This window comes from Zonotrichia albicollis, chromosome 6, assembly GCF_047830755.1.
Source record: "Zonotrichia albicollis isolate bZonAlb1 chromosome 6, bZonAlb1.hap1, whole genome shotgun sequence".
Classification (NCBI taxonomy): domain Eukaryota; kingdom Metazoa; phylum Chordata; class Aves; order Passeriformes; family Passerellidae; genus Zonotrichia; species Zonotrichia albicollis.
The window spans coordinates 47901117-47928871 of record NC_133824.1 but is presented as its reverse complement, the minus strand read 5'-3'; the positions used below and the strand labels follow the sequence as shown (position 1 = coordinate 47928871).

Sequence of the window (27755 nt, the reverse complement as noted above, 5' to 3'; positions counted from 1 at the left end):
GGCAGAGTCAAGTGACACCCCATGGATGGCACAAAGGCCAAAGTCCCCTTGCTGGCCAAGGGGCAGAAATGGGGAAAAGGAAGGGTAAACTGGGCAGTTGAAATGCCTGTCAGTCATGTGGGTGACAAGTTCAGCTTCACAGGCACTGGTATGAATTTCAGATGCTGCATTCCCAGCATAAAACAATTCCACCCACTCAGGTGCTGTGTGTGCAGTGAAATGTAAAAAAAAAAAACCAACTAAAAATCTAGGAGAACTGAATGATTTAGGCAGATCTGTGCTTCAGGAGAGAGCTCAGAGGAGCCAGAGGCCTTGGATACAGCCCCTTCCAGCTGTAATGTGACCTGCAGCTGCATAAAACTGAGGGATGGGAGCTACTTTCACCCACAGCCAGTGCTTTGTGAAGCAGCACCTTGCTGAGAACCCAAAGATCCCAGTTCACATTGCTCCCACTGCCAGAACAGTGGGCAGCAAGCAAGGACAGCCCTTTCTGCAGTGCATCCGTCACCTGTCCCACAGAGACAGACACAGCCCCCTGTTCTGCGGGATTGGGAAGGGATCCCTGCTGGCCTCAGCTTCAGGAACATGCCCAGGGCTGCAGCCTGAGTGCAGGAGCTGGAAGAGGGGACAGGAGAGGTGTCCTCACCACGAAGATGATGCCGCAGACAGCGAGCCACCTGCGCAGGCTGGAGGCCGGCTTCCACTCGAACTTCACCCAGCTGTAGGGGGTGAACTGGAACACAATCCTCTTCATCTTGCCCCTGGAAAAAAGCAAAACAACCACTGCAGCCTGAAGGGAAAGCAGGCAAGAGGCATCTGCCAGTGCTCCCATTTGAGACACCAGTTCAGATATGCAAAATGCCTCCGTTTATGCCATTAAAATCACAACTTAATGAGATTAGCCCTGAGCTTGTTATTTTAATTATCAATTTAAACTTTAATACACTACACCCACTGTTGTAAGCAGTTCTGCTCTGCTCAGCAAAGACACTACAGAGCACCATGGGTCATTACTGGTACACAACTACAAGGGATTTATTAAATTTTAATTCCCAGTGTCCCAGTTCCTGTGAAGTTCTGGTTACTAGGGAATGCAAAAAGACCAAACAGATCCTTGCTGTGAATGGGAGCAGGATGCCAACTTGGATTCCTGCTCTTCTTCAAACCATTTCATCAAATAAGCTCATTCCCACAGGATGCCCTCAGTCCCAGCCATCAGGCAATGTTTGGGACACACAGGTGGATTTCCAACAATGCCATTCACAAGGTGAATAAAACTCTCTAATAAACCTCCCTGCAGCAATAAGTCACTGGATCCTGGAGCCACCTGGGAATTCTTTAATCCATATTAACCCAAACAGAACAGGGTCCTTTGTGCTGTGCCTGTGGAGTTCCCTCCTCCCCAACTTACTTGTAGGTTGGAATGTTCCAGAGCCCTTGCCACTTGTAGGTTTTCAAGGAAAGCCAGGACAGGGTCTTCATCCCACAGTAAATTCCTAACCCGTTACATAAGATCACATCCATTATCCACTGGAAGGAGAAACACAGGAATGATGCTGGGGAAGGAACACTAGAGCTTGGCAAAGGGAATCACTACAGCACAGCCCTGCATTCCAAGGAGTGGGACAGACTGTTAATTCCACAGGTTTTCTGTAGGTTAAATAGCTTGGCTTGATGTCTCTGATATGCACTGTCTCAGATAATGCACTGACTTTTGAAAACACAGCCATGGAGCAAATGACTCCAAGCTTGGGTATTCCCCAAAATCCATCCAAACACAGACCCAGAGCTGTGTGCCCTAACTGCAGGGAATTCTGGTCACTCTGGCACCAACTTGGACCCCACAGGAAAATAAATCATGACTTCAAATGGGTGTTGCTTTACGCTCACACCAAGTTTTGCCTTTCTCTGAATTTCAGACTTTATTGCTTTATTGCTTTTATTGCTATAGAAGCAAATATTTGAAAAATGTTCAGGTACAGCTTTAGATCCTCCCTGTGGTGTGAAACAAACCCAAACAAATATTTAACCATGTCCAAGTGTTTGTAAGACACAAAATGACATAAACAGTGACAAGGAGGTCACAAACTGAACAGGGAGCAGTCACACACGGGATACAACCCAGCTCTCACCACTTCCCAGCCCTCCCTGTAAAATCTGAATTCCCAAACAAACCCTGATCCCTGCAGTACGTACGTGATCCCACCAGCATTCACTGAAGTTTGGGAGCTGGTGCTCCAGGCTGTACTCCAGGAACTCAAACATGACACTGATGATCATGCACATCCACCAGTCCCGAATCATCAGAGTCTGAAGGGAGAAAAAAGCCTTTTAAACAGCTGCTAAAAAACATCTACGGTTGTAGATCCTGTCTCCAGTATCCAGAAAAGGATCAGGAAACTCAGGACAATGTTATTTTTGTGGTATGATGGTCCAAATGCTCACAGGCCTCTCAACTTATCACCATTACCTGCACAAGAGACAAGAAAGGCCACTGAAGAAAATCATCTCCACCCCAACCAAAACCAGCACAGATTATGATAAACTCTGGTAAAATGGGATTCAGCAGGAGGGAAATGAGTTAAATGCATGAAATGACTGGGTGCTCAACCACCACAGGCAGCATCGTTCTTACAGTGCTCAGAAAAGGCTTTTCAGAGCCTTTTATGGGCTCTAAACGACTCCAAAGCCACAATAATTTCTGACGAATGAGGCCCATTCATTCTCAATATTGCCACCCTGGTGCTTTGAGATTTGGGGGAAAAAATCCAAATACAGGCCCATCTCTGTTTATTGAGACAACACACTCAACTTCCAGCTTTGAATAGAGAAATAGGTTATTATTTAACATATTTAAGAGAAAAATATGCTATGGCCCTCAGGAAATCCAGCAACCAGTCTTCTTCCAGCTGAGAAGCCCAGCTTCTAATGCAATTCTCTTGGAAAATAAAGGATCCAAGTTTTCCAAATTGAGAATTCAGTTCATAAACAGAACAAGATGAAGTCCAGGTCTCCCCATGCCCAGCAGATTCACCTCTGGTTTTGAGGTGAACCACCCACAGAACACATCTGCACTGTTCAATAAAACACAAACCAACAGTTCCAGCTTGTTTCAGAACAGCCAAGCTCTGTCAGTTTGTTATTGGAAAAGCAAACCCAAACAAGGTCTGCAGGGGGCAAAATCTCCTGAGTCAAGCAGCTTGAGTTAAAAAAGGTAATATTTAGACCAAAGTAATCAGCAAAACATTGTTGAATGTTCTGCCAGAGACAGGCACAGCTGGAATTCCTTCTGCAGTTGCTTGATACCAACTCAAAAGTAACAAGAATTAAACCAGTGCACATTTAATGGTTTAAAATCCTCATCTGATGCCACTGGGAAAGCAGCAGCAGCAACAACAACTTCCTTTGGGAACATCACTGTCACTGCCAGCCCCACACTCCACTTCCAAAGGTCATTCCAGCATTTCTGCTGCTACAGGAATTAAGCTTTTTATTGATCTGACCCCAGGATGAATCCCTGTGGAGAAGGAAGGAGCCTGTTGATGTAACAAAGCTCTGGAAATAAATGAGGTGCCCTAACATGGGCAGGAGACAGGGAAAAAAAGGGGGAAAAAGGCTTTTGACATACTGATATGTATTTTTATGTATTACAAACAGCCTGGTATAAGTGACCAAGGCCTGGCACCACAAAAGCAGCAGCAGTGAGGCTTTGGGAACAAAGGAGCAGAGTTCCTAAGTTGAAATGAGTCATTCTTACCTTCAGGTACCACCCAAAAAAGTGAGCAGGAACAAATCCATCCAGCTTGTCCTGAAAACCAAAAAGAGTGAAGGTCACAGCCTTTTTATTTTTTTCCAAGAAAAATGCAGCAATAAATATCTGTTTTTTCCACACATAAATACTTGCACTCCTTCATCAGGAAGGAATTCAGCAGAGCTCCTTAAATCTTACCAGCCCTGCCAGTCCCTGGACACAGTGCCTTTCCCTCTGCTTTTATCTGATCCCACTTATTCCAGTTTTTGATGCACTGAGGATTTACAGGGTAGACCCAAGGGTGCTCCTCACTCCATGCAATCATGGAGCTGTAAATCACCATCATTCCTTCGCCCTGGAATTTCTGCCAGTGAGAAACCTCATGGCTTTTAGGACTCAGAAAAGCCCTGCACTGGTGGAAGGTGTCCTTGCCCATGGCAGGGGAGGGGTTACACCATCTTTCCAACCCAAACCATTCCGAGATTTGGTGGTGCAGCTTTAGAGCTTTGTGCCCCAGGTGACTGAGGAGGAGAATCCTCAAGCACACCAAGAAATCCAAACTCTGAGGGACAATTTGACACCAAAATTGACTGAGAAGACTCCTCAAGCACACCAAGAAATCCAAACTCTGAGGGGAAAATTTGACACCAAACTTGACTGAGGAGAAGGCTCCTCAAGCACACCAAGAAATCCAAACTCTGAGGGGAAAATCTGACACCAAGGAGCTGAGAAAGAAGAGCTGTTGAACCCTGGGCAATCAGGTAATTGGGATCCAGAGAGACACACCCCCATGTGATGGACAGGAAAGGTCAAGAGAAGGGAAATGAAGAGGCTGGAGAGTCACTCACAGGCTGTGCTCTGATTCAGCACTCAGCCAGACCCACAAGTGCACTCTGAAGAGTTCAGTTAAGTGGGTTTTCACCCAAAAGCAGCCTCCTGAGTGAGTCTGCTCCTTACCCAGATGTTGTGGAAGGGGTCAGTTGCATTGCCAGGGTCATAGATGAGGCAGTTGCCCCCGTAGTCCCTCTCAGGCAGAGGAACCCCCAGGTGAGGGTCAATGTACTTCATGAACTGCCGCCCGTCCTGCACCGTCTGCGGGAACACAAACCAGGAACCCTGAGGCACTCACACACAATCAAGAATTAAGAATTACCCCTTTTTCGAATTCCTTGAGGAACAATTGCTGAAATAAAGTCCAACCTGACTTGGAGCCTTTAATCCTAAATATTAAGGGAAAAAATGGCTACAGAATGACCTTAAAGATGAAAAATCAGTGATCTTTAACGCTTTACCCCAAGCCACTCCTCTGTGCTCCCCAGCTCATCCTTCCCAACACCCATTTCCAGTAAGGTCCCATGCAAACAGCAAAGAGAAATTATCAAAATGACCAAAATGTGAATTCATTGGTCACTAAATCAGCCCCACATTTGCTGAGCATTTATTTCCCAGTGGAATCACTCAGTGTTGTGGTCAAGGCTCGACCCTGCAACATCTGTGACAGGCAGCAAAGCTGGACAAAGCCAGCATTAATTGAGTAATAATGAAATTACAGAATAAACTGCAGAACTCTGGGACAAGTTTCAGCCACGAGCAAGCTTGGATTTGCTGTCAGGAAGTTCAGCCATCTGCAGACTCAGCAGAATTTAACCTTATTTAAACCTGGGCAAGGCAATGATGTATTTTTAGTGGAGGGCTGAGCAACAGCAGGGAGTTCCTTAACCACTAAATCTCTGCTGACACCACACGCTGCCACAGGGAAGAAAAGCCATTCCAGGCTTTTCTGTTGGAATTCAGAAAAACACCAATAAAAATCAGTCAGTCTGACTGCAGCTCCTCAGGAATATCATGCTCAAGGATGGCTGGAAAAAATCAGGGTGGCCAGTCCCATTTTCTTTAGCTCACATGGCCTCTAGAAGCAAAACTTTTTAAAAAAAAAAAAATTCCCCATCCTTCTTTCACAGAAAACGATTTTTAGAGCTGCCTGATGAGTATACAGTCTCAAAATATTGAATTTTAACTTCTGAGAATTGTCCAAGTCAGGGGGAAGTTCTCAGTTTACTAAAGGACAAGATATGGTAAAATGTTTCATTTGGAAGTACCAAGGGCACATCTTTCTATGAAAAGCCTCCTCCTCAGCTCCTGCCACCACACAAAGCTGGGTGTGAAGTTTTGGATTATTGCAAAACCCCCACACCTACAAAGAACCTGTCACTCCATGTAAAAGATATCTCCAAAGGTGAAACCAGGTGAATTCCCCCTGAGTCACACATGGCCCAGCAGGGCAGAGGCTGGACTGTGAAACACCAGCTGCTCAACATGAATTCCCTCACCAGCTCATCTAAAACCACTTCAACACAGTGTCCACCCCAGGCTGAGGGTGACTGGAGGTCAGAACAGGTGAAATATTTTTATATTATCATTTCCCTCAGCCTCACAGTCTCATTAAACAGCCTAATGATTCCATCTCACCAAAACCAGCATCTCCTGTAGTCAGCAGGAAAAGAAAACGCTACAAAGGAGTTGATCCCCACATGAAGTGGCATTTAGGAGCTGGAGGTGTCAGTCACTTACCTGGAAGAGGATGAAGATGAGGAAGAGCTCATAGACCACACTGACACACAGCCAAAACCTCCAGTAAGCTGCAGAGAGACACAGGGGATGTCAGCAGCAGTTTGGGGCAAGCCATAAATTAATTATTCACTAATTTCAGTATCACAGAACCCTGGAATGCTGTGTGTTGGGAGGGACTGAAAGCCCCACTCATTTCACCCTGCCATGGGCACCTCCCATGGGCCCAGGCTGCTCCACACCCAGCCTGGCCTGGAACACTTCCAGGGATGGGGCAGCCACAGCTTCTCAGGAAACCAATTCCATCTCAAGGGAGGCTCCCACCATGGAATTACAACTCCCAGCTCCCAAGCACAGTGCTCCCCACCCTCCCTCCCTCAGGGATACAACCAGAAAGGATCTCCATCTCCCACACAGTTTGCGGGAACTGCTCAGGCACTGACCTGGATGTGGGAGAAGGGATCCAGGTCCAGCACACTCCAACCCAACAAACTCAGCAGTTAGGAAGGGGAAGGAAAGGAACGTGCCACCTGCAGTGCTTTCCAGCAGTCCCTGAAGGAGAACCTGATCCTTCCTGAGCTTTCTCCCTGCTCTCAGGTGACCTGGGCTGCACAGACACACCCCAGGCAGGCTGGAGTCGTGTTCAGCAGCCCAGCTTTGGTCTGGGGACAAGGTCGTGTCCCCAGGGGCAGAAAGCATTTCAAAACCCCAAAGATAACTCCACTTTTACTTGCAATGACATCAAAACCAAGCAGACCAAAGGTTCAGCAAGGCCTGTCCATAAGAAATGCCATGCAAAGCTCAGCTGCTGCTGGGAGCCCTCCCCAGATGTGTGATTACAGATGTGCACACACCTGAAGCCAAAGGGTGCCCAAATTCCAGTGTCTGCACACTCCCAGCTCCCCTGCCAGGCTCAGCCCTGGGTCACAGCCCATCCTGGATGGGGGTTTGTGCCCCACGGGCTCATCCATGCCCCTGATCCATCCAGACACCTCTGGGCTCTCAACTCCCTCAGTATTTCTGTCTCCTGCCCTGAGCCAGGCTGGGCACAGACCCAGCTCCAGCAGTTCTCCCTACCCAGATCCAGAAATTCCACACAAGGGAATTGAGCAAAACTCACAACACTCTGGGTGGACACTGAAATTCCAGAAATGCCACACAGCACTCTCAGGATGAGAGCTGCCTTTATGTGTTTCCTGGAATGGAGCTCTCCTTCCTCAGGTCCTTGGGGGAGATGCAGAGGAATCCCAGCAGGATTTCCCAGGAAAACAAGACCCTCTCTGTTAATTCCAATGCAATGTAGGCACTTTGATGTTCAAAGCAGGGCCAGGCATAAATTACACAAGAATGAAACAAACAGAGGCTTACAAACAGAGTTATCAGCTCAGAACCCCAAATCAACTCCCCATGGAGATCCTCAGGAGATGTTTTCTCCCAAAACACGTCTTTATCCAGCTCAGCGTCATGTAGGAAATAAATTATTAAAAAAAAAACCCAAAACAACAAATAAACAATAAGGGGAAAGAAAGCAAAATCAAAAATATCAACAAACTCCACACATTTTTAAAAGCAGCCTCTGACACCATCATTAAAAGAGGCCACAATGTGGAAGGTGAAACATTTTTGCAGCAATCCTGCTAAATCAATTTCATCAGAATCACCTATTTTACACTTCTGGGAAATAAAAAAGAAAAAGGGAAAATAGAAAAGGCAGGTGTGGCCTGCAGAGCAGCAGTTCAGAGCTCTGTGACAGCTTTCACCCACTTGTCTTTCCAAAATGCATCTTAGGAAAAACCAAACAGCAAAAAAAAAATATCCTCCATTGTCACAGGATTATTTGGAAGAGAGGATTCTCTTCCCAAACTGTCACCACATTCAAGCCAGCAGGGAAAATTAACCTTTCACCACCACACTTCTGCCACCTTTAAATGTCACTGCCAGATAGCAAAAAATGCCTTTTTTTCTAACCCATAAACCTCACACCAGAGATTTTACACTGCTCACAGTCAGCAAAGTGACAGATTGGTCCTGAAAGTGATGTAGCACAGAAAGCAGAGAAATCTAAATCTAAATTAATTCCCCTCTGTACACAGAGCTGTGGCAGCTGCTGAGCAGCCTCAGCAAAAAAAAAAAGAAAATTAAAAATGGAGATTTGGCTCTGATTTAGTGCTGTGGTTTCTCCCCAGCTCACAGAGGTCCCCCAGAGGTTCTGAACACACCCAGGGCCTGCACCCCAAATGTTTCCCAGGCTGTACAAACACTGCTCTCCCTCCTGCTGGGTCAGGCTCAGCTTTAGCTGTAAGGTTGTTTTTGGCACATCTCCAATGCTCATTTTCCTTTAATTCACTTCCCATTTTGCCTCCCTCCAATCGGGGCTTTCCTCCTGAGTGAGGAGGTGCCCACTAATCATTGACACACCTGATAACCCAGTGAATCCTGGGATCAAACATTAAACTGCTGCCTTGCAGGAATCCCAGCAAGCTGAATCCAACCAGCCTTTCCCTATTTCTGCTCAGAGCCTGGCCCACTCTGCCTGAGGGGCTAAATGAGTAAAAAACACAAAAATCTGGGTTGTTTGCCCAAGGAAAACACTTGCCCTGGAGCTGCTCCTTCAATCCCACAGGTTACTCCAGACCCTCACAACTGACTCCCTGACCATCCTGTCACACAGCCTGTATTAAGTCAAAATAACTCCTGGTGAAGGCTGGGAATATTAAAAGCTGCTTCTCAGGGCATTAATAACTGTCATGGAAAATTTCTTTGGAATGACAGCATGGATGTGTTATCTTGACAGGCAATAAAGCATCCCTGGGCTCCCACAGCAGCAGCTCCAGGAGAGGAGCTGGCAGGGAGAAGGAAGGATATCTCTTATCTGCAAATCCTGAGGAGAGAGGCTACTGATGCTGGCTCTGTCCAGGATTAGTTCTACCAGGAAATGCTCCCCAAATTTGGCTATTCACCCACCAATGAATAAATGGATCCTCAAGCAGAGTTTAAGATCTGTCCCTTGCACTGTACTGCTCCCCTGGGGCTAAAGCAGTGAAGATTTGGATAGAACCAGTGGAAAATGGGATAAAAGCAGGGCAAGTTGGTAAAGCCTTGTCTGAACAGTCATACCTACATATTTCCATGACAATCCTACAATTCTGAATTACAGGGAGGCAACTGGTGTCTGTCCATGCAGTAAATTATTAAACTGGAGAAAACAGGGGCCTGTGTGGAATCAGCAGGGAAATGGCAAAGCTGGATGAGCCCCTGGCTAAAGCTGGGAATGCTGAGAAGGCAACCAAAAAAAGAAATAAAGCCACCAGTCTGGACAGGAGCCACTAAGGTAGTGGCTGGGATCAGTTTCCTTAATGGCCTTAATGAAAAGTAGGTTAATGACACACAGCAGGGAAGGCAGGGACAGCAGAGAAGATGATCCCAAGGGACTGGAGTGACAGAGGAGCTCCTAACACAGCTCCACGCTCTGGAACCAGGAATTTGGGAAGCATCACATCATCACAGAAATCCCCAAAACAACCCTGCAGCTCTGGAGAGGACATTTGAAAGCAGAAAGCTCAAAACAAAGCCAGAATGTTATGGGCAAATGTTACAGTGGGGGCAAGACTGAAAGCCAAATTTTCCCTGCTTTATTCTAGGGAATAAAATCAGCCCAGACAAACCCTCAAAACCTGGGTGCACCCAAGTGTCACTGGGGTCCTCAAAAGGAGCAAGGGATTTTACAGAAGGGATCACAATTAACTGGAACAGAATGAAAGACTAACACCTGCTATTTAATAAGAAAGGCAAATTTAATAAAGCCCCAGGTGTGCAGAGGTGTGCTGAGGGCACTGCTCTGGAACCACACCTGCTTTGGCTGGGGGTTGTGGGGTGGCTACTGGGTTAAATTCCTGGCATAAACCCCAGCTTTATTTGGCTGTAGGAGAGCCCAGTGCTTTCAGGAATATTATTTAAGCCTATATGAATTCCCTTAATTCTTCCTCTTTCAACGATTCACACCTAAAAACAGGCAAGACATCAAAGCCATTTAAATATTTTCATGTTTCACCTGCTATGTCATTACCTGGAAGAGGTTTGTGTTGTGCTTTCAAGACTTCCAGTCTTACAAGAAAACTGTAAAATCATAATCAAGGGCCTCTAATCTCCCGTGGAAAATGGAGATGGAGCTCAGGAAGTGCTCCTGCACTGGATACAAGGTCACAAGTGCAGTCCCAGCACAGAGAGGAGAAAACAAATGAGGATAAACAGGGGAAGTTCAGGCTTGAGAACCTGGCAGCTCTCACAGAGCTTTTTAGCTCCATCAGGAAGATCCACACAGATCTGCAGGCTCCATGGAAGCCCAGCAGGGTGGTTATGGAGGAGCCTCCACGATCAGTGCAGTGCTGAGGAACCTGTGATTACTGAAATTACAACTTACCTGCTCTCCAGGCAACACAAACATTTACCTCCTCCCTCCCAGAGCAGGCAGCCCAGCAAGGTGAATTTACCTGGGTGAGGTCTTGAGAATGGTCCATCTTTAGCTTGTGTCACCCCAAAACACAAGAAAACCAAAATACTGGCGACGATTCCTCTGCAAGGAAAAACAGAGCACTCAGGGTTATTGCCTCATCCTCCTCCTGAGACTGCAAATTATGTTCTCTGATGAAAGAAATGTCTGGCCCTTGTTCTTTAACTGCTCAATGTGTCCCTTTTAAATGGATCCAGGCACCATGCAGAAAAAAAACAGCCAAAAAAAAAAAAAAAAAAAGGCTGAGGATCACAGCAAGTCAAACACTTCCCTGTGTCTGGGAGCAGCTTTTATTCCCACAAAGACACAGAGGATTTAGCAGAGAGACAGCTCTCACTGCTCCACCACATTTCCATGGAATTTAAAAAGGAGCTGTCAGACTTGTCACTGCTCCAAAACAGCTTCTCAACCAATTAAAGACAAGCAGGAGCTTTCCAGACCACACCAGCACTGCTGCTATTTCAAGAGCTGGAACCATAACACAGAGTCTAAGGAACATAACAGAGATTTTAAATAAAAATAAATGATCAGACCAGAAGCCCAAATATACCAAAGATCTACGACCCTGGGCATGTTCCTTTAGTTTTAATGGATTAAATGGCATAAAGCAATCCAAAGTGCTCTTTTTACTGCACTTCAACTCCCACTGGATCCTGCTTGCTGTCTCATTTCACCTGCTTAAGAGCTGGCTGAAAGGATGGACAACTGGCAAAGAGCTCATCCCATGTTTGCAGAAAATGATGCAACCCCTGACTGCAAATAAAATGGCTCAGCCTGCAGAAATCACACAAAATACCCAGTAATTTTGCTGCCAGAGAGAAACTGTTACAAACCAGAAGCAACAGGAGACTGTTTGTGCTTTAAACATGTTAAAAAACCTTTCAAAACAGAAGACTAAAGGATTTACAGAAACTATTTTGTAACATTCACCTCTGAGTATAAATGTTTGTGCTTTCTGAAAATAAAAATGAGGTTTAGTTAACAGATGTAACTCAGTAATTTTGTTTGCTTTAAACACTGGGAAGCACACCAGAATTAGGTGCTGAATGGATCTGTGAATAGACAGTTCCATGGGGATTTCCAAAGATCTGGAGGGCAAAACCCCTTTCACCTGACTTCCAATAATGAGAATATTCTGCATTTTGAGGCCCTGGCTGCATCTGGAAGCTCCAGTCCTGAGTGGTGTGACAAGCCCAGCCATGAACTGAGGGGTTCAGACCACTGCTCTGGCCTTGGGAGGGTCCCAATTCCAAAGCTGGAATTCCAATTTTCAATTCCACAGCTGGAACTCAAATCCTGGATCCAAATCACCACAGGAGCTCAGCTGTGCTCCTTCCTCTAAACCCCACTCTTGGCCCAAGAGCTGCTGTGCTGAAATATGCTGGGCATCCAGATACACTCACTAACTTCAAGTTCGCTGCAGAAGTTTGGAAGCAAATCACAAATTTTCATAAATAACCACACCAGCTCAATTTTATTATTTTTTTCTCAGTGGTAACAAAACTTTCCCTCTTACCCTCATTAATTACCTTGCAATGCCTCAGCAGCAGCCTGGCCTGAGGCAGGAATGCTCCAGCACCTGAGAGGGGCTCTGCTCTCCTCACCTGGCTGGACACAGCCAATGGATTTTCCTGAGCAGCAAATCAGGAAGGCACAAAACAGCAAAATGTGCCCACAAGAAACATTTTAACACTTCACCAAATTAAAAAAAAAATAGAAAAAAAGAAAAAAGGGAGAGGCTGGCAGCAGCTCCATCAGCACAAACAAACAAACTCTTGTTTGTGCTGAGAGTCGATTCAGACACACAGGACAATGAGGAGCTGTGCACGGCCCTTTGTCCTGGGATTCAAGGAGGCAGCTCCCACTCCCTGTGCCCTCCCGGGCTGGATCCATGCTGGCACAGCTGGTACAACCCCCTGGGGCACCACAAGCCCTGAAGAGAGCTCTGGCCTCCTGTAGCCTCCATTTCCCTGTGGGTGCTCAGCCAGAGCAGCAGGAGATCAGCATGCAAACGCACACATCCCTGGATTTGTCCCCATGGAAAGCAGGGATTGCCAAGAGCTGTGTAAAAAAAAAATCTTCTCAGGAGAGACATTTCCCAGCTGGAAATTCAATGCACAGCCCTGAAGCTGAAAAAAAGAACTTTTTTTTTGCCCCCAAGACACCCTGCTGAGCATTCCAAATATTTGGGAGCCGTGGATTTCTCCTGTGGTATGCAGAGGAGGTGCTCAGTGTTTATCTGGCTGCACTCAGAGCTGGAGCTGAGTCCAGGCTGAAGAGAGGAGAATGTCACAGCTGTCAGTCAGGATGAGCTATCCCATGGCTCGGAGAACAGTGGGAATAAAGCTCTCACAACCAGACACGTTCACAGCACAACCTCTCCTTGCCTAACAAAGCTCCACAGCTCTTACACCGGGGGCAGTTTGACCACGTGTGTGATCCCAATGAACTCTTACTACATTTACACAGAAAAAGCTCCTGCTATCTTTAAAACAAAACAAACAATCCTGCTTTAATTGTTTCAGGACACAAGTCCTGTGACAGATGCAAACACCAATCTCAGCCATGGACACCACACCCCGTGAGCTCAGAGGTTTCTGCTCTCACTCAGGTCTTGTCCATCACTTCTGTTGTGAGTGATCCCACAAATCCACCTCTCACCCTGCTCCTGCAGTGACTGCATGGAGCATTTTAGGGTGACAAAATCCTGATTTTATAGGGGGGAAGGTGGGACCATCCCATAACTCCAGTCCAGGGAGCACAGAGGCAGAAAATTTGGGCAGTTCACCCAAATTTACTGCTCTGAGCACCTCACAAGGACACCTCAGGCAGGGCATGGGAGCAAAGGAGGCTGGAGCCTTTGGAAGTGAGTATTTCAGACACTGCTCCACTGTCGGTGTGCAGCAGGTGGAAATAAAAGCCCGTGACAGCTCCAGACTGCTCCCTGGTGACAAACCCCCCCAGGCCATCAGGCACCAAGTGTTCCCAAGGAACACCGGCACACAGGGACAGCCTCGTGCAGGCTGGGGCTGGAACTGCAGCACAACACAGCCCCACACCAGGGCAGGACAAGGAATTTTAAATTATGGATGCAAAATTCTGTGATAATAATCCCACTGATGCACACTGTGCTCATCTTACCCTGCTCTGAAATACCTCCTTTCATCCAGAGAGACATAAAACATGGAATATTTCATGTCCAAGCCTCAGGATGCTCCTTTTCAAGGATTTTTGTGCCAAGACCCTGCAGAGCTGCAGCAGTGAGCAAAGCCCATTTGCTGCCCCTTTCTTGGCACGATGCTGTAAATTGATTTTAACACCTGGGCACTGGATAAGCACAGAGCAACTCGTGTTTCCTGAGAGAAAGATCCACCTGCTGACTAATCTTCCCTGGGTTTGTTTTGATTAAGGCAGCCGAGGCTCTAAGCTCAATAATGAGATATTCCACTGAGTCACCTTAGCTCTGTATTACTCCCTAAGGATGCATCATCACTTCTCTTTCAGCTCTTCCCCCTCCCAACTGTGAGTGGCCATTCCAGGCCACGCCACCCCGCCAGCCTGGCCTCCCTCATTATGCCTGGGAACAAAATGGCATTTATTTGTTCACACAGCAACCTTCCAGAACCTTTCCCGGCTCCAGACACCTTCCAGCTTGTCCCATGTCACCCCCATGTGAAATCCCAGCTCTCAGTGGGGCACAGTGGGAGTGCCATTACCCCCAGGCATTGTGTAAGCACCAGAACAACAGCCAAGATTATCTCAGGAAATACCACAATTCCTGCATCTCCAGCACAATGGATGCTATATCCTGAGTCACTTCAGAAATGTACAAAAAGAGGGGAAAAAACCCTTCAATAGCAAGGGGAAAAATTTCATTATATTTAAGAAACCATACTGGTAGAAAACAATTATTTTCTTGCTTCTGGCAATGATGCTTTGCAGCATATCTTTAAAACATATTTAGCTTTTTAAAACATCACTTTCCTAGCTCCTTTTTCTTCCCTGTTGTATTTTAAAAGGGGAGAAATTCGACTACATTGGATCAGTTTAAATTACAGTAGGAATTGACCACACATGTAAGATTGATTCTTATTTCCCCAGAGCTTCCCTCTGGGCTACACATTCTCACAGCAATTTTCAACAACAAACAAAGATTTGTATTGAAATCTTGAACACAATTTTACAAAGAGCATTTGAGCCAGAAAAATTTAGTCACAGCCCCCAGCATTTTGAAGTGATGGTTATTTTAAGGAAAGGTTATCTTTAAGAAAAAGCTATTTTAAGAAACAGCAACAGAACCCTTGCCAAAGAAACCCAGCCAGGAGGCTTTAGCAAGCTTTTTGTATTTTGCTTTAAATCACACCCCAGAGCAGCCACAGGCCTGACAGTGACACTAAACTGATTAGAAATTGAATTCAATGATCAGCATCAGAGAAGCTTACAGACTGGTTTTGTAACTTCCTAAGGGAACAGGCACTTCCACAAGGGAGCTCAGGGGTCACTGGAGGTCCCTTTTCCAGAACACACCTGGGAACACTCAGATATTCCTGAGATATTCACCTCTTTGTGTTGTAGGCTGTGTCCTGGGGAGTCTCTTCCAGCAGGGTAACGTAGCCCAACGCACACGTGAGGATGAACAGGACTGTCAGGGTATGAGCTCTCCTGAAATTCACAACAGAGAAAAGTGACATTAAACAGCAGGAAAACTCACATCTCACCCTGCCAGTGCAGCCTCAGGAGGCCAAAACCACGGCCAGCAGTCAGGAATATTGAGGAATTCTCTATTGCAGAGCACAGAGAGCAGAGCTTACAGTGGCACTGCATGTGATCAGCAGCAGCTTGGAAAAAACCAGCACCCAGTGCAAACACCCAAATTTAAACAGCTCCAGGTGTCTCCCCAGGTTTGGCAGGTCCACACCTGACAGTGCTGCTCTATTTCACAGCCTACTAATCAAAATTGCAGCTGAGGGAACAGGCCCTTGAGAGCAACCAAAGGGAATTCACTCCAGACATGGGAATTACACAAGAAAAACTAGTCATTAAAAATTAAAAAAAAAGAACTCCAAAGGAGAACAGTTGCTGTTGCAAGAACTCTGATGCCACCTCAAGACCTCAGATTTCCAGAGATACTCCTACAGCTTCAGTGCACTTAGCACAAGGGGTTTCTGTGGGAACAGCCATGACAGTAAAGCTGGGTGGCTGTTCCACAGCAGTAAAACATCCCCATCCATGGGAGCCCACAGGTTTACATGGATTTTGGTGAAGCACTCAGGGAGAAATTCTCCTGGCACAGGTTGCCCACAGAAGCTGTGGCTGCCCTATCCCTGGAAGTGTCCAAGGCCAGGTTGGACAGGGCTTGGAGCAACCTGGGACAGTGGAAGGTGTCCCTGCCCTTGGGACTGGATGAGCTTTAAGGTCCCTTCCAGCCCAAACCATTCCAGGATTCTGTGATTCTACAGAAGGAGAGCGAGCAGAGCACACCCAGCCAGGTGACACCCACATCCTGCACCCCCTGATCATCACACAGAGAATATTCTTACAATGTCTGCATCTTTTCTTACTTCAAGTTGAAAATTCCCTTCCTAATGAGAAGCCACTTACTGTTTTCATTGGAAAACTCCTTCCCCGTTTGGGAAGCATGGGAACTCTGTCCAAGTAAGGCCAAAGGACATGCCAAGAGTTTTGGTTTAGAGGGTAACACCCCTTAACACAAACTTATAAAAAACCCACCTATAAAGAGGAAGCTGAAGGGAGGAGAAAACTTGTAAAAGAAGGAGTCCATATGTGACATATTTGGCACTATTTCTATTTTCTTTATTTGTTCTTTTGTAACAGCAGCTCACATCCCATCCCATGTCTTTTGTAACAGCAGCTCACATCCCATCCCATGTCATTCCAAGGTTTGTATATTCAGGTTACACAGTCCACAACAAATCTTGGAATTCCCAAACCATCCACGGACTTCCCTTCAAACAACTCCATTGTTAACTCCCTAAAAGTGCTCTGAAAGTCCAAGAAAGGCTGCTAGCAAACAAAAATCCCATCCTACTGCAAACCCCACGTTCTGCACAGCACCCCTGCAACCCCACACAGGCAATACCTCATAAGCAGACACAATCCTCTTCTGCCCCTGCCAGAACAGAGTTTGGCATTGAAGGCTCTCCTCCCTCGTGCTCCTGAGGACACAGACCACCAGCTCCAGCAGAAAACCACCAGGCCCCACCAGTACTTCCAGAATTAGCAAGGAATCAGCGTGCCCAAACCCGGGGAAAAGCTGAGGAGCTGCAAGCTCCTGCTCGGCAGCTGCATCTTGCCAGGTGCCAGGACAGGTGATTCAGCCATCAGAGCTCACGTGGGGCTGCCCTGGATCCTGCAGGAGCTGGAGCACTAAATCCAGCCTCTCCCAGGAGGCAGGACAGCAGCACGGGGCCCACGCTCCAATCACACCCATCACCTGTGCATGGAATGAATGGCTTCTACAACACCAGACGGGTTACAGGAACTCCGGGCTATTTTGGTATCTCTTGTTTTGCTGTCTGGTTTTGAAACTTATTATTGTGTTGTTATATTGTTACAGAGTTAGACATATTGTTGTAGAGTTATAGATATTATGTATTATATGTAATAATTACATTGTGGGTTATTTTTGAAGAGGCCACTGAAACAAATCTGGAATCCCACCTTGCTGTTTCACCACCTGAGCACCCACACCAAGTCAGCTGCTTTTTCAATGCATTCAGATCCCATAAATTGCCAAAAAATCAAACACCTTGAGAACCCTCTACCAGCAGCACAAGAGTGACTCAGTTGTGCTCCTCTCTGTGAGGATCCTGTGGGACAGTGAAGGGTCAGTGTTGGGGAGCCCCATGCATTTCCCATTTCCCACTTATTTTTGGTGCCACAGGAACCAGCCTGAAGCCCAACCAGCTGCCTTGCTTAAGGAGAAACAAGAGGCTGCTCTCTCATCACTTCCCTTGTAGCTCAGCACTCATCTCCAGATGCTGCCAGATTCCCTCCTAGCAGGTTTCCAAGGTAAAGGTGCTTCCAGCACAGCATGAATTGCAGGAGCTGGGATGAAAGACTCTGGAGATGGGTTTGACTTCTGGGAAGAGCAAGTTGGCAGCCCTGGCAGAGAGCTGAGAGCAGTGACACAGCAACGAGAGGGAGCACAGCATCACACAAATCCACTTCAGAGAGGAAAACAAGCCAGGAAATGTGGATGTACACCATGTCTCCTCACAGCCTGGGAGTTCAAAAACAAAGTAAAATTCCAGAAAAAGGAGCAGCTCTCCTGAAGGAAGGGCTCGTCTGAGAGATCAGGATGAATTTAACGGCACAAGGGGATTGTTTTCATCTCCACACACACTTTAAAATAACACACCAGGGGAAGGAGAGCTAAGAACAGCCCAGCAAGGTAAGCAAGGCAGGAATTACATGGAAAGGCTTATGTTCTCCTGGCCTGGAGCCTGGGAGGCTGAAAAGAGCTAAGCTGGGAATCTTCCCCTTAGAATTACACACAGCAGCTTGGGCAACACGCCCGAAGCAAAGGGGGTACAAACTGCAGCCAGATTTGGGAGGTTTCACATCAAAAACTCTGCAAAGCAGTGCCTGATGCACCTGAGAACAAAAATCTAAGGCCAGGGAGAGAGCTCACAACAAATCCCAAGCTGTTAAAAAGGTGGAATATTAAGTGGCTTATTTTTCTGCCTTTCTGCAGCACACACTTGGCTCCTTCCCCACTCAAGCCCTGGGAGATTGAGATGAAATAAATCAGATTTGTTTTCACACAAGCCCTTGCCCTGCTAATTCAAACACCAAGTGAGAGCAAGTGAAGCTCTCCCACACTGCAGATCACAAAAAAGTGGGTTTTTTCCTAGCTAATAGGATTAAGTTTGATCCCAACTTCTCTTTTTCATGCTAGGTCATTCTCCCATCACCCTGAGACGCTGCAGGTCTGTCAAGAAAATGACTATAAGCTCTTTTATTTCCCAGCTGAAGTCTATGACAGAAATGATGTAAGGGAATTGTTTAAACATGTCATTTTTTGGGAGATTCTGGCAGATCCTTGGGTGAAAAGGAGAGAGTACCACCCAGGAGCAGGCGGCCCATGGCCTCGTTCAATCTCCCACAAATTAAAATCACCTTAAGCAGGGACCACACCCTTGTTATCCACGGCTTGTTTGTCACCAGTGATGCAACAACTCCATTAAACACAATAACAATCACTGGAACACAATGCAAAGAATTTATTTATTAATATTTTGGTCAGTCCTCTTAAGCGGAACAAAATTCCAAAGGAGAGCCAGTCCAGTTCGCCCCTTGGGTCAAAAAAGTTGCATTAATTGTAGCTGCTGGTGAAAGGATCTGTCAGCAGACCCAAAAATCTGTCAGTGACTTTTTCATTAGTTAATTCTTTATTCCAAATAATGGCAAATTCATTAAACCATTCTTGAAAGAGATTTTTAAATAGATGTCAAAGCTCTGTACCCTCCATAAACCAACACTTCACCTGGAAATTCTAAGAAAATATGGCAAACAGTAAAACAAACCCTTTCCTCCAAAAGCAGCAGAGGGTTGTGTCAAGAACAAGACACAAGAAAATACAACAAAAACTAATACCAATTTAAAACTAATTTAATTTTTATTTGAAATAAAAATTGTAACTAACAGACAAACTGTTGGGGATAGACAGACGGTTTGGAAAACTTCAAGTCAAACCCAACCATACAAATATCCCTGCTGGTTTTAAGCTCTGTGTTATGTTTTCAAATCTGTTTAAACCCTCAGAGTCCATAAAACAGTCCCTATTCTTAGAGCAGTCACAGATCTTCGGCACATCCCTGAAGTCACCCGAGGCCGATTAAATTTCCGTACAGACGTGTGACACTCCAAAATAGCAACCTGCCTTTTCCTTGCCATCTCCACAAAGGAGCCCAGGGGCACAGACCTCCAGAGACCCAGAACCACAGGTCAACAGCAAAGCCTCAGCAAATCTGGGGTTTTCCTTCCACTGAGGAGGAAAGGCCAAGTTCCCAAAGTTCCCGAAGTTTCCATCAGTTCCACAGAGCTTGCAAGTTCCACAAATGCCCTATTTTGACTATTAAACTTTTTTTTTTTTACTTAAACCTATGGAAATGTGCATCTTGAAGACAGTTTTGGGCAGTTCTACTGAAACAAGTGACAGGGAATTACAGGGAACATTCTTTGAGCACATTTTTCCCTACTCTCCTTAAAACGTTGGGAATGTGTTTATAAAAAAAAAAAAATCAATATAGGGACCTGATATCCAGATGGGACATTGAACTCTGACAACCCTCTCCACAAAGATATTCCTTCTGCATTTCCAGCTTACTTGGCAGAACTATGAAGCCCTTTGAGGAAAGGGCAATGCCATTCCCACAGTGCAATTCCCAAGGCACAGGCCCTCTCATCCATGACCAGCTGGCAAAGGTGGCTCAGTGGGATTGCACAAGCCTGGATGTCCCTTGCTCCCTGCCCAGGGCATTCCCACAGGCTGGAAAAGCACGGCAAGGTGACCCAGGGCTCTGCAGCAATGCTCCTTTTCTCCAGTGCAGCCAATCCTGAGCAGGCAGCACAGCTCAGAGTGGCGCCATCAAAGCAGGGAAAAATCCCAAGCTCAGCTCCCAGCAAACTCCAGGAACGCTGCCTTGGAGAGGGCACAGAGAGCAGCTCCTGCCAACCTGTGGATATCCCATCTCCCTGATCTCCCTTGTGGATAAATCCCCACCTCTTCCTGCAGACCGCCCTTAGCAAATCCCGGTGTTTCAGAGATAAGAGCAATCTCCACGAGGAATGGGTAAGGAATGTTTTGGGCTGAGTAGCAATCCCTTCTTTCCAACACCAGCTGGTTTGCCCACACATATCCTCACTTTCCAGGCCATCTGGGAAGAGTCACAACACTGAGCACAGTGAGAGGAACACGCCAGCAGGGACTGCCTCTTCCTTAGCTGCAAATTCCACGCTTTTTGCACAAGAAGGTGGAAATAATTCCTACAAACACTGCCATTAGCCCATAGAATCATTGCCATTCCCCCTTTTTTAGTTCTTTTCTTATTAATTTTAACATCCCGAGCTCCACAGATCTCTGCTGCCACACCATGACCTCGGGAATTTATATCACATCCACGTGCTGGCAACGTGAGATTATTAGCGTGAGAGATAAAACACGTTAATAATCAAAAGGTGACATTAAAGCTAATGAAATCCAAATTAAAGTAAGGCTTTGAAAAAGCAATTAACCCACTGAGTCACAATGTGGTGGCAAAAGTGCATCTGGCACCTCCCAACACCCTTAAATCAAGACTGGATGGACATTTTCCTGGAAAATCTTCTTTGGCTAAAGACAAGCTATGAAATATCTGCAGAAATTTTAGGAGAACATCACACACAATATCCAACTGAATGACCCCAGAACAAGCAGGGCTTTGTGTGAAAGCTGCTGCTGAAGGCACACAGACAAGAACAATCCAAGGTGCTGGAAACAACAGGGAACATGTTCCAGCAGCTTGCCAGAAAAGCTTGGCATTCCCAGCTCCCCACTAGGAAATCAGTTCAGGGACAATGATACAGAAACCACGGATCTGCCTCAGAAAGCTTCCTCCTGTTCCCTTCCCTTGGCATTTCCTAATGGCAAAGGGAGCTGCCAGGTTATGCTGACTGAGCAGGTTCCCACAAGGGAGTGTTTTCCAAGTCATTTATATGGAATAAGACCAGGGATTTCAGCACACAAGTGGTTTTTCAAAGTTCCAAACAGATTTTAAAGAGCAGGAAGCCAGCTAGGAAGCTCCACCTTTCCCAAGGACCACATTTACAGCAGGAAAATCACCTTTGCAAATTAAACTACTCCAGGAATGATTTCTGTGTCCACGGATCCCAAATCCTCTCATTTTCCCAAAAGGAGCAAGCCACCTTATCCCTAACTCCTGAACTCCAAAGAGAAGGTGCATTCCATGTTTTCCCAAAGTCAGAGGGCAGCCACTCTTAAAAATCTCCCTTTCCTGTGGCCACCTCCACAGCATGAGAGGAGTCCCAAGGGTCACAGGAAGAAAATCATTCCCCTGGATTATCTTTATTCTTGGACACGGTAGGAACTGAGTCATTGCCAAAGGATACTCTAGCACATACAGGGCAAAAGTTACACGAGGAAAAACTTTGGGACTTTTCCAGATGTTTGAACTCCCGGTTGCCAGCACAAGCAACTAGGGAAAAGAAAACTGGATAAATAGGGAAGTTAAGAAACACATTTGTCCACCTGACACAGGGAAGCTCCTGAAAGAACAAGGCACACATCCCGACTTCCAAAGGAACAATCCACATGGCCACACTAACTAAATGCATTACAGCATTTATTCTGGGGTGACAATCCTTCACCACCACTAAAAGCTGCAACCAGGCGAGATTCTACAGCAAAACCAGGTATTTCAAGGCTTCACAAAACAGCTGGCAGGAGCCACCTGAAGGAGGGAGTAAGGAAAGGACGGCTTTACCCATTTTCCATTTAAAGGTTGGCACCGGGATCCCGCGATTTGCTCAGCCTACACGTCCTTGTGTCCCCGAGACCACAGCGTCCCCGCAGGGACCCAGCAGCATCCCAGCGTCCCTCCGCAGCTTGCACTGGCAGGAATGTCACCTCCTTCATCGGGATCAACACCCCCGGCTCCGCTGCTGCCCAGATTGGCAGGGTGAGAGCCAAGGGCCCTCCCCTCCCACTCCTCCATGCCAGGCTCCAGCTAAATCCCAGCGCCCTCGGCTCGGATTCCAAACCTTCAGTGCCGGCTGGGCTTTCTCCATGGAAAGGGACGCGTGTTTAACACAAGGAAAACACCTCTGCCTACACAGACACAGCGTGCTGCTGAGGGGATTTATGGAACACCTCCAGCAAGGCTGGGATTTAGGAGCACTTTTCCAGGTACAAACACACCTCTTCTGCACGGACTGAATTTAACAAAAAGCTGATTTTCTCCGCTGGCCCAACACCAGCAGTTGTGAGTTTCTGCACCAGTTTCATGGACTGAGACACACAAAAACACACAATGCCTGCCCAGCAGGAGTGGGGCAGGACGACTTGAGCTTTCTGCCAGGATCACTGGGAGGAAAAGAGGAAAAAGCCTCTTCCAAGATTAAGGGAGAGGAGAGAAGGAGGTGGAGTACATATAAACCATGCTGATAACTGGAATCAGGCAGGAATGCATGCCCGAAACCAGACAGCTCTCAAGGTACTGGAAAACACCTCCAAAGCACCCACCAAGCAGGACAAGCCATTTGGCTCAGCCCGAAAGGTCCTGCTCCTGGAAAAGTGGGGTCCAGGACAGGGAAAAGAGGTGCCACTGCCAAAAAGCCAGCCCTGAATTCCCGTTAAATTGCCAGGAAACAATTAGCGGTAGAGCCACACCAGGGAAGCACTTGCAGCCGATTGCAGCACCGGTATCGGAGGCAGAAGAGGCACGTAAACAGCAGATAACGGGGAGCAGATAACTCGGGTATCCCATTCCTTGGGGCCCTCTGCATATCCCACTCCTTAGGGACCTCCACACCCCATTCCCCAGCCCCTCCACATACCATTCTTTAGGGACCCCTACATCCCATTCTCCAGCCCCTCCGTATCCCATTCCCTAGAGATTCCAATAGCCCATTCCTCAACTCCCCCAGATCCAATTCCTTAGAGATCCCAACATCCCATTCCTTAGGGACTCCCATATCCCATTCCCCAGCTCCTCCATATCCCATTCCTTAGGGCCCCCCCGGCCCACGCGGAGCCCCCCGGGCCATGCCCGGCGCCTCTCACCAGAAGAACGTGTTGGTGCCGTCGTCGTACACCTCGGACTCGGTGCTGCGGCGGAGTCCGGCACCGTCCCGCTCGGCCCCGGGGGCGCCGCCGTTGGGCTGCGCGGGGGGCGGCGGCTGCTGCTCCTCCAGCGCGGCCTTGCCCACGTTGCCGCCGTGCGCCCGCCGCTCGCCGCGCCTCATGGCGGCGGGGGCCCGGGCAGCACGGGCGGGGGCACCGGGGGTGCTGGGGGGACGCCCCGGGGGACGCGGGCCGGGGCCGGGGCCGCGGCGGGAGGGGCGGGGCGGGCGGGGCCGCGCGGCGGGAGGCGTGACGCGGCGTGCGCGCGACCCCGCGCCGGCGCGTGCGCGGCGCCCGGGGAGGGCGGGGCCGGGCCGGGCGTCGTTTCTCCCTCTCCCGTTGCCGTGGCAACCGCGCGGCCTCCCGACGCCCCCCGCGCGACCGCCAGGCGGCGCCCTGAGGCGGAGCCGCTACCCCTCATGGAGGGAGCCCGGGCCCCTCAGGGAGCCGGAGAGCGGTAATTAAACAAAATGTTTAAACAAAATGTCTGCGTTCCGCGTAGAACCCTTGACAAAACCCCAGAATAAAAGTGGTAAAAACAAGTGCCCTTTGCCAGGCTCGCGTGCGGCCCTCGAGTGCCCCACGCTGGGTACCCCATGCCTGATGCCGTGGCTGTCCCGATTCCTCCGTCTTTGTGCAATGAAATGTTTAGTATCTGTTAAATATGTGCGTTTTGCTGGCGAAATAAAATTGTGCTTGGCAAAAGTTTTCGTTTTGGCGTAATAAAATTGTGCTCGGCGAAAATTTTTGTCCCCACACAAAGGGTCTGGCCAGGGCTGTGGGTGCTTGCAGGGTGCCCCCTGTGCCCTTGGATTTAAGGAATTCTAAAATCCCTCAGCCCTTCCCAAATTACCTCGGTCAGGCTCCTCATCCGGAACGTGCCACGCTGATCCTGGACGGCAGGCACGGAGCTCCGGCTTTCTGGAAAGATCTTGGCATAGCAGCAAACTCCAAGAGTACTGTGTGGAGGGAAGGCAAAGTCCTGTGGGAGCAGAGAAATGAAACAGGGAAGGAAATTAGAGGAAACATTTACAGGATGACAAATAATCAAGACAAGCTTTAAAGGTCCCTTCCCACCCAAAGCTCTTCCATGGTTCTGTGAATTACACACAACAGGGGGCAGGGTTAGATGGGACATTGGGAAGAAATCCTTCCCTGTGTGAAAAATGCATGTATTTTCTGATTGGCTTTTCGCAAGTATTAAAATGAATATTATATGTGTTGCGTTAGAAAGTAATGCTGTATTAATTCTCTTAAGTACTGTGTTAAATATAGTTTTAGGTTAGAAGAAATGTTAAAATAGAAACTATGCTATGTAGGATACTTTTTTTTAAAGAAAGGACTTGCAGCGAGATAGCAGCCACACGGCACCTAAATCTTTCAGAGAAAGAGAATTTATTGTCCTCTTATCAGAAGAAATGAACTTCTTTCCGCCTCGAAGGTGCTGTTAGAATTTGGAGGAAGAAGGTGACTGATGACCAGACAGAATCCTGTATGTGAATGGAATTTATGCATCATGTATGAAGTGTATGAATATGCAACAGGCTATTGTTCTTAAGGGTTAATCCTTTGTTAACGCGTGTCCTTTTTCGGACTCGTGCTGCCCAGAAAAATGTATCCAAACGTCCGTAACTCTTTGTCTCTATTGTCTCATATTGTCCTAATTCAATTTGTTCAAATTGTTATTACTCTAATTGTATTACTATATCTTATAACCATTTTATAACTATTAAACTTTTACAATTTTAAAAACAAGTGATTGGCGTTTTTCACACCACCCAAAGCTATTCCATAGTTCTGTGAAATATTGAAAGGGAGCAGGGTTAGACGGGACATTGGGAAGAACTCCTTCCCTGTGCGGGGCTGAAGCCCTGGCACAGGTTTCCCAGGAAAGCCGTGGATTCCCCATCCCTGGAAGTGCCCAAGGCCAGGCTGGACAGTGCTTGGAGCAGCCTGGGATAGCGAAGATGTCCCTGCCCATGGCAGGGGGTGGCACTGGACAGGCTTGGATGTCCCTTCCAGTCCCAGGCACTCCAGGACTCTGGGATTCTGTGGAATCACGGAGCCGGCCACAGGAGGGCAGGAGCGGGCTGGGTGAGGAGCGGGCAAGCGCCCGCTGAACGGATAAACGCCAGTGCTGGGACAGATAAAGGACGTTTCTGTCAGCTGCACAATCCCCTCTCCAGCCTAAAACACATCCCACGATGCTTCATGAGAGCTAGAGGCACTCACCTTGTTCCAAGAGATCGCAGAATATCCCGAGTTGGAAGGGATCCCTAAGGATCAGCCAGCCCAGCTCCTGCCCTGCCCAGACACAACAATCCCATTGTGTGCCTGAGAGCATTGCCAAACGCTGCTGGAGCTCCGGCAGCTCTGGGGCTGTGACCATTCCCTGGGGAGCCTGCTCAGTGCCTGACCACCCTCTGGGGAAAAGAACCTTCTCCTAGTATTCAGTCCAAGCCTTCCCTGCTTGGAATGAGCATCCAGTACTTTAATTACAAGCAAGGTTTCACCCCAAACCACATCCTCTGCTCTAACATTGACTGTAGCTCCAGGGATACCCACGGATGCAAGCAGACCAGGATTTGGGTGAAAACACCCCCAAGCTTTATGAGAGAACACAGACATTTGCTGCCATTTTAGCATCATCCTGAATCAGTGCCTCCCTCTCCAAAAGCATTGCTGCCAGGCAGAGTGTGGACAGGCAGCCTCTATCCAGCCGCAGTGGTTTCACACACAAAACCCTTCAGCAGTCTCCTCAGGTAGGAATTACCATCCCCACATCCAGCCAGGACTGACAGCTCAGGGAGTGCTCCTGGAGCTTCCCTGCCAGTTCTCAGTACAGGTAAAATCGCTGCCCAAAGCAGCTGGAGTCCAGTGGGTTCAGGTGTGTGACCAACCCAGCAGCCACAGAGCTGATCACATCCTAAATAATTTCCTCTGCTCCCACAGGGTTCTTATGGCTCCATCCCCAAATTCAGCTTTTTCTGCTGCTGTAATCAGGCCCAGTCACGGCAGAGCAGCAAATGCAGGAGGGGAGGGAAGCACTGGAGAGGGACAGCATCAACTTGCTCACCTGCCTTGCTCTAAATGCAGATAAGTCCCACCCAGGCAAAACCAAATTCCTCCTGAACAGGAGCAGCAGCAGCGTGGTCTCCTCTGAGTGCCATGAAAGATTCTGCAGGGGCTGGACACACCTCAGCCAGAGCCAGCCTGCAGGCACAGACTCACCTTCCCCCCTGGCTGTGACATCCATGGGCTTTGGGAACTGCTGCTGGCTGCATGACCTCCTGGGCTGTCCAGAGAGCTGAGCCCTGCTCAGGAAGGAGAAGCAGGATCACGGGAGGAGTGCCACAGCTGTTCCTCCCACAGACAACCCCATTTGCCTGGAACACAGCAGCGCTCCCTGTGCAGAGGCCTTTGCCCTGCTGGAAAGCACCGCCTGACAGGGCTTCACTCTCGCTGGGTAAACACACACACACTCTCCCAGAGATACAGCCTGTTCTCCCCTCCCAGCTCATGGATCACCCCTGGAAGGCTAAAGGTCTGCCCACACCTTGCTTTCATACACAGCAGGATATTGGGATGATAACTCTTTTTTTCCCTCCCAATAATCCCCAGGTCTGGTTTGGCACCTGTTCACTTGGCAAAGCCACAGGGTGATGGTGGCTTAACTGGGAGCGCCACTCTGGAAATGCTGGCTGCCTTTCCTAGCAGAGCACAGCTGGATTACCACCCACAGGACTTGGTTTATTCTATAGCAGCCCACAGGAATGCTGTTGGAGACCACGAGGGAACCCAGAGCAGTTCTGACCTTCCTGTTATTCCCAGGAAATGCTCTTCTTATTTGTAAATGAAAGCAACAAACCCCCCCAAGAAAACAGGTGTAAGGCAAGATCTGGCTTACACACAACATTTCACTCACTTTTTATAGTAAGAGTTGTTCCCTGTTCCAAGCCATAGGTCCATAGGGAGTCGATTTTTTCCCCCTGCTCTGCTCAGGTGAGACCCTACCTGAACTCCTGCATCCAGCTCCAGGTTTCCAGCACAGGAAGGACATG

General features: G+C 47.8%; 1 protein-coding gene across 2 annotated transcripts in view; it reads right to left on the bottom strand.

Annotated features, from left to right (window-relative positions):
• Positions 1-23946, bottom strand: part of PTDSS2 (phosphatidylserine synthase 2) — a 29753-nt gene extending 5807 nt beyond the window's left edge. The window contains exons 1-9 of one of the 2 annotated variants that reach the window (XM_005494801.3): positions 23635-23946; positions 15390-15491; positions 10810-10892; positions 6323-6390; positions 4709-4843; positions 3758-3808; positions 2197-2310; positions 1412-1530; positions 647-761 (exon numbers count right to left, since the gene is read on the bottom strand). In XM_005494801.3, coding sequence (XP_005494858.1) covers positions 647-761; positions 1412-1530; positions 2197-2310; positions 3758-3808; positions 4709-4843; positions 6323-6390; positions 10810-10892; positions 15390-15491; positions 23635-23816 — 969 coding nt within the window. In that variant the 5' untranslated portion in view covers positions 23817-23946. Of the gene's footprint in view, positions 1-646; positions 762-1411; positions 1531-2196; positions 2311-3757; positions 3809-4708; positions 4844-6322; positions 6391-10809; positions 10893-15389; positions 15492-22336; positions 22482-23634 lie in introns of those variants that run through there. The other variant, XM_026797867.2, reaches the window with a different exon arrangement.
• Between the last annotated feature and the right edge of the window lie 3809 nt (positions 23947-27755).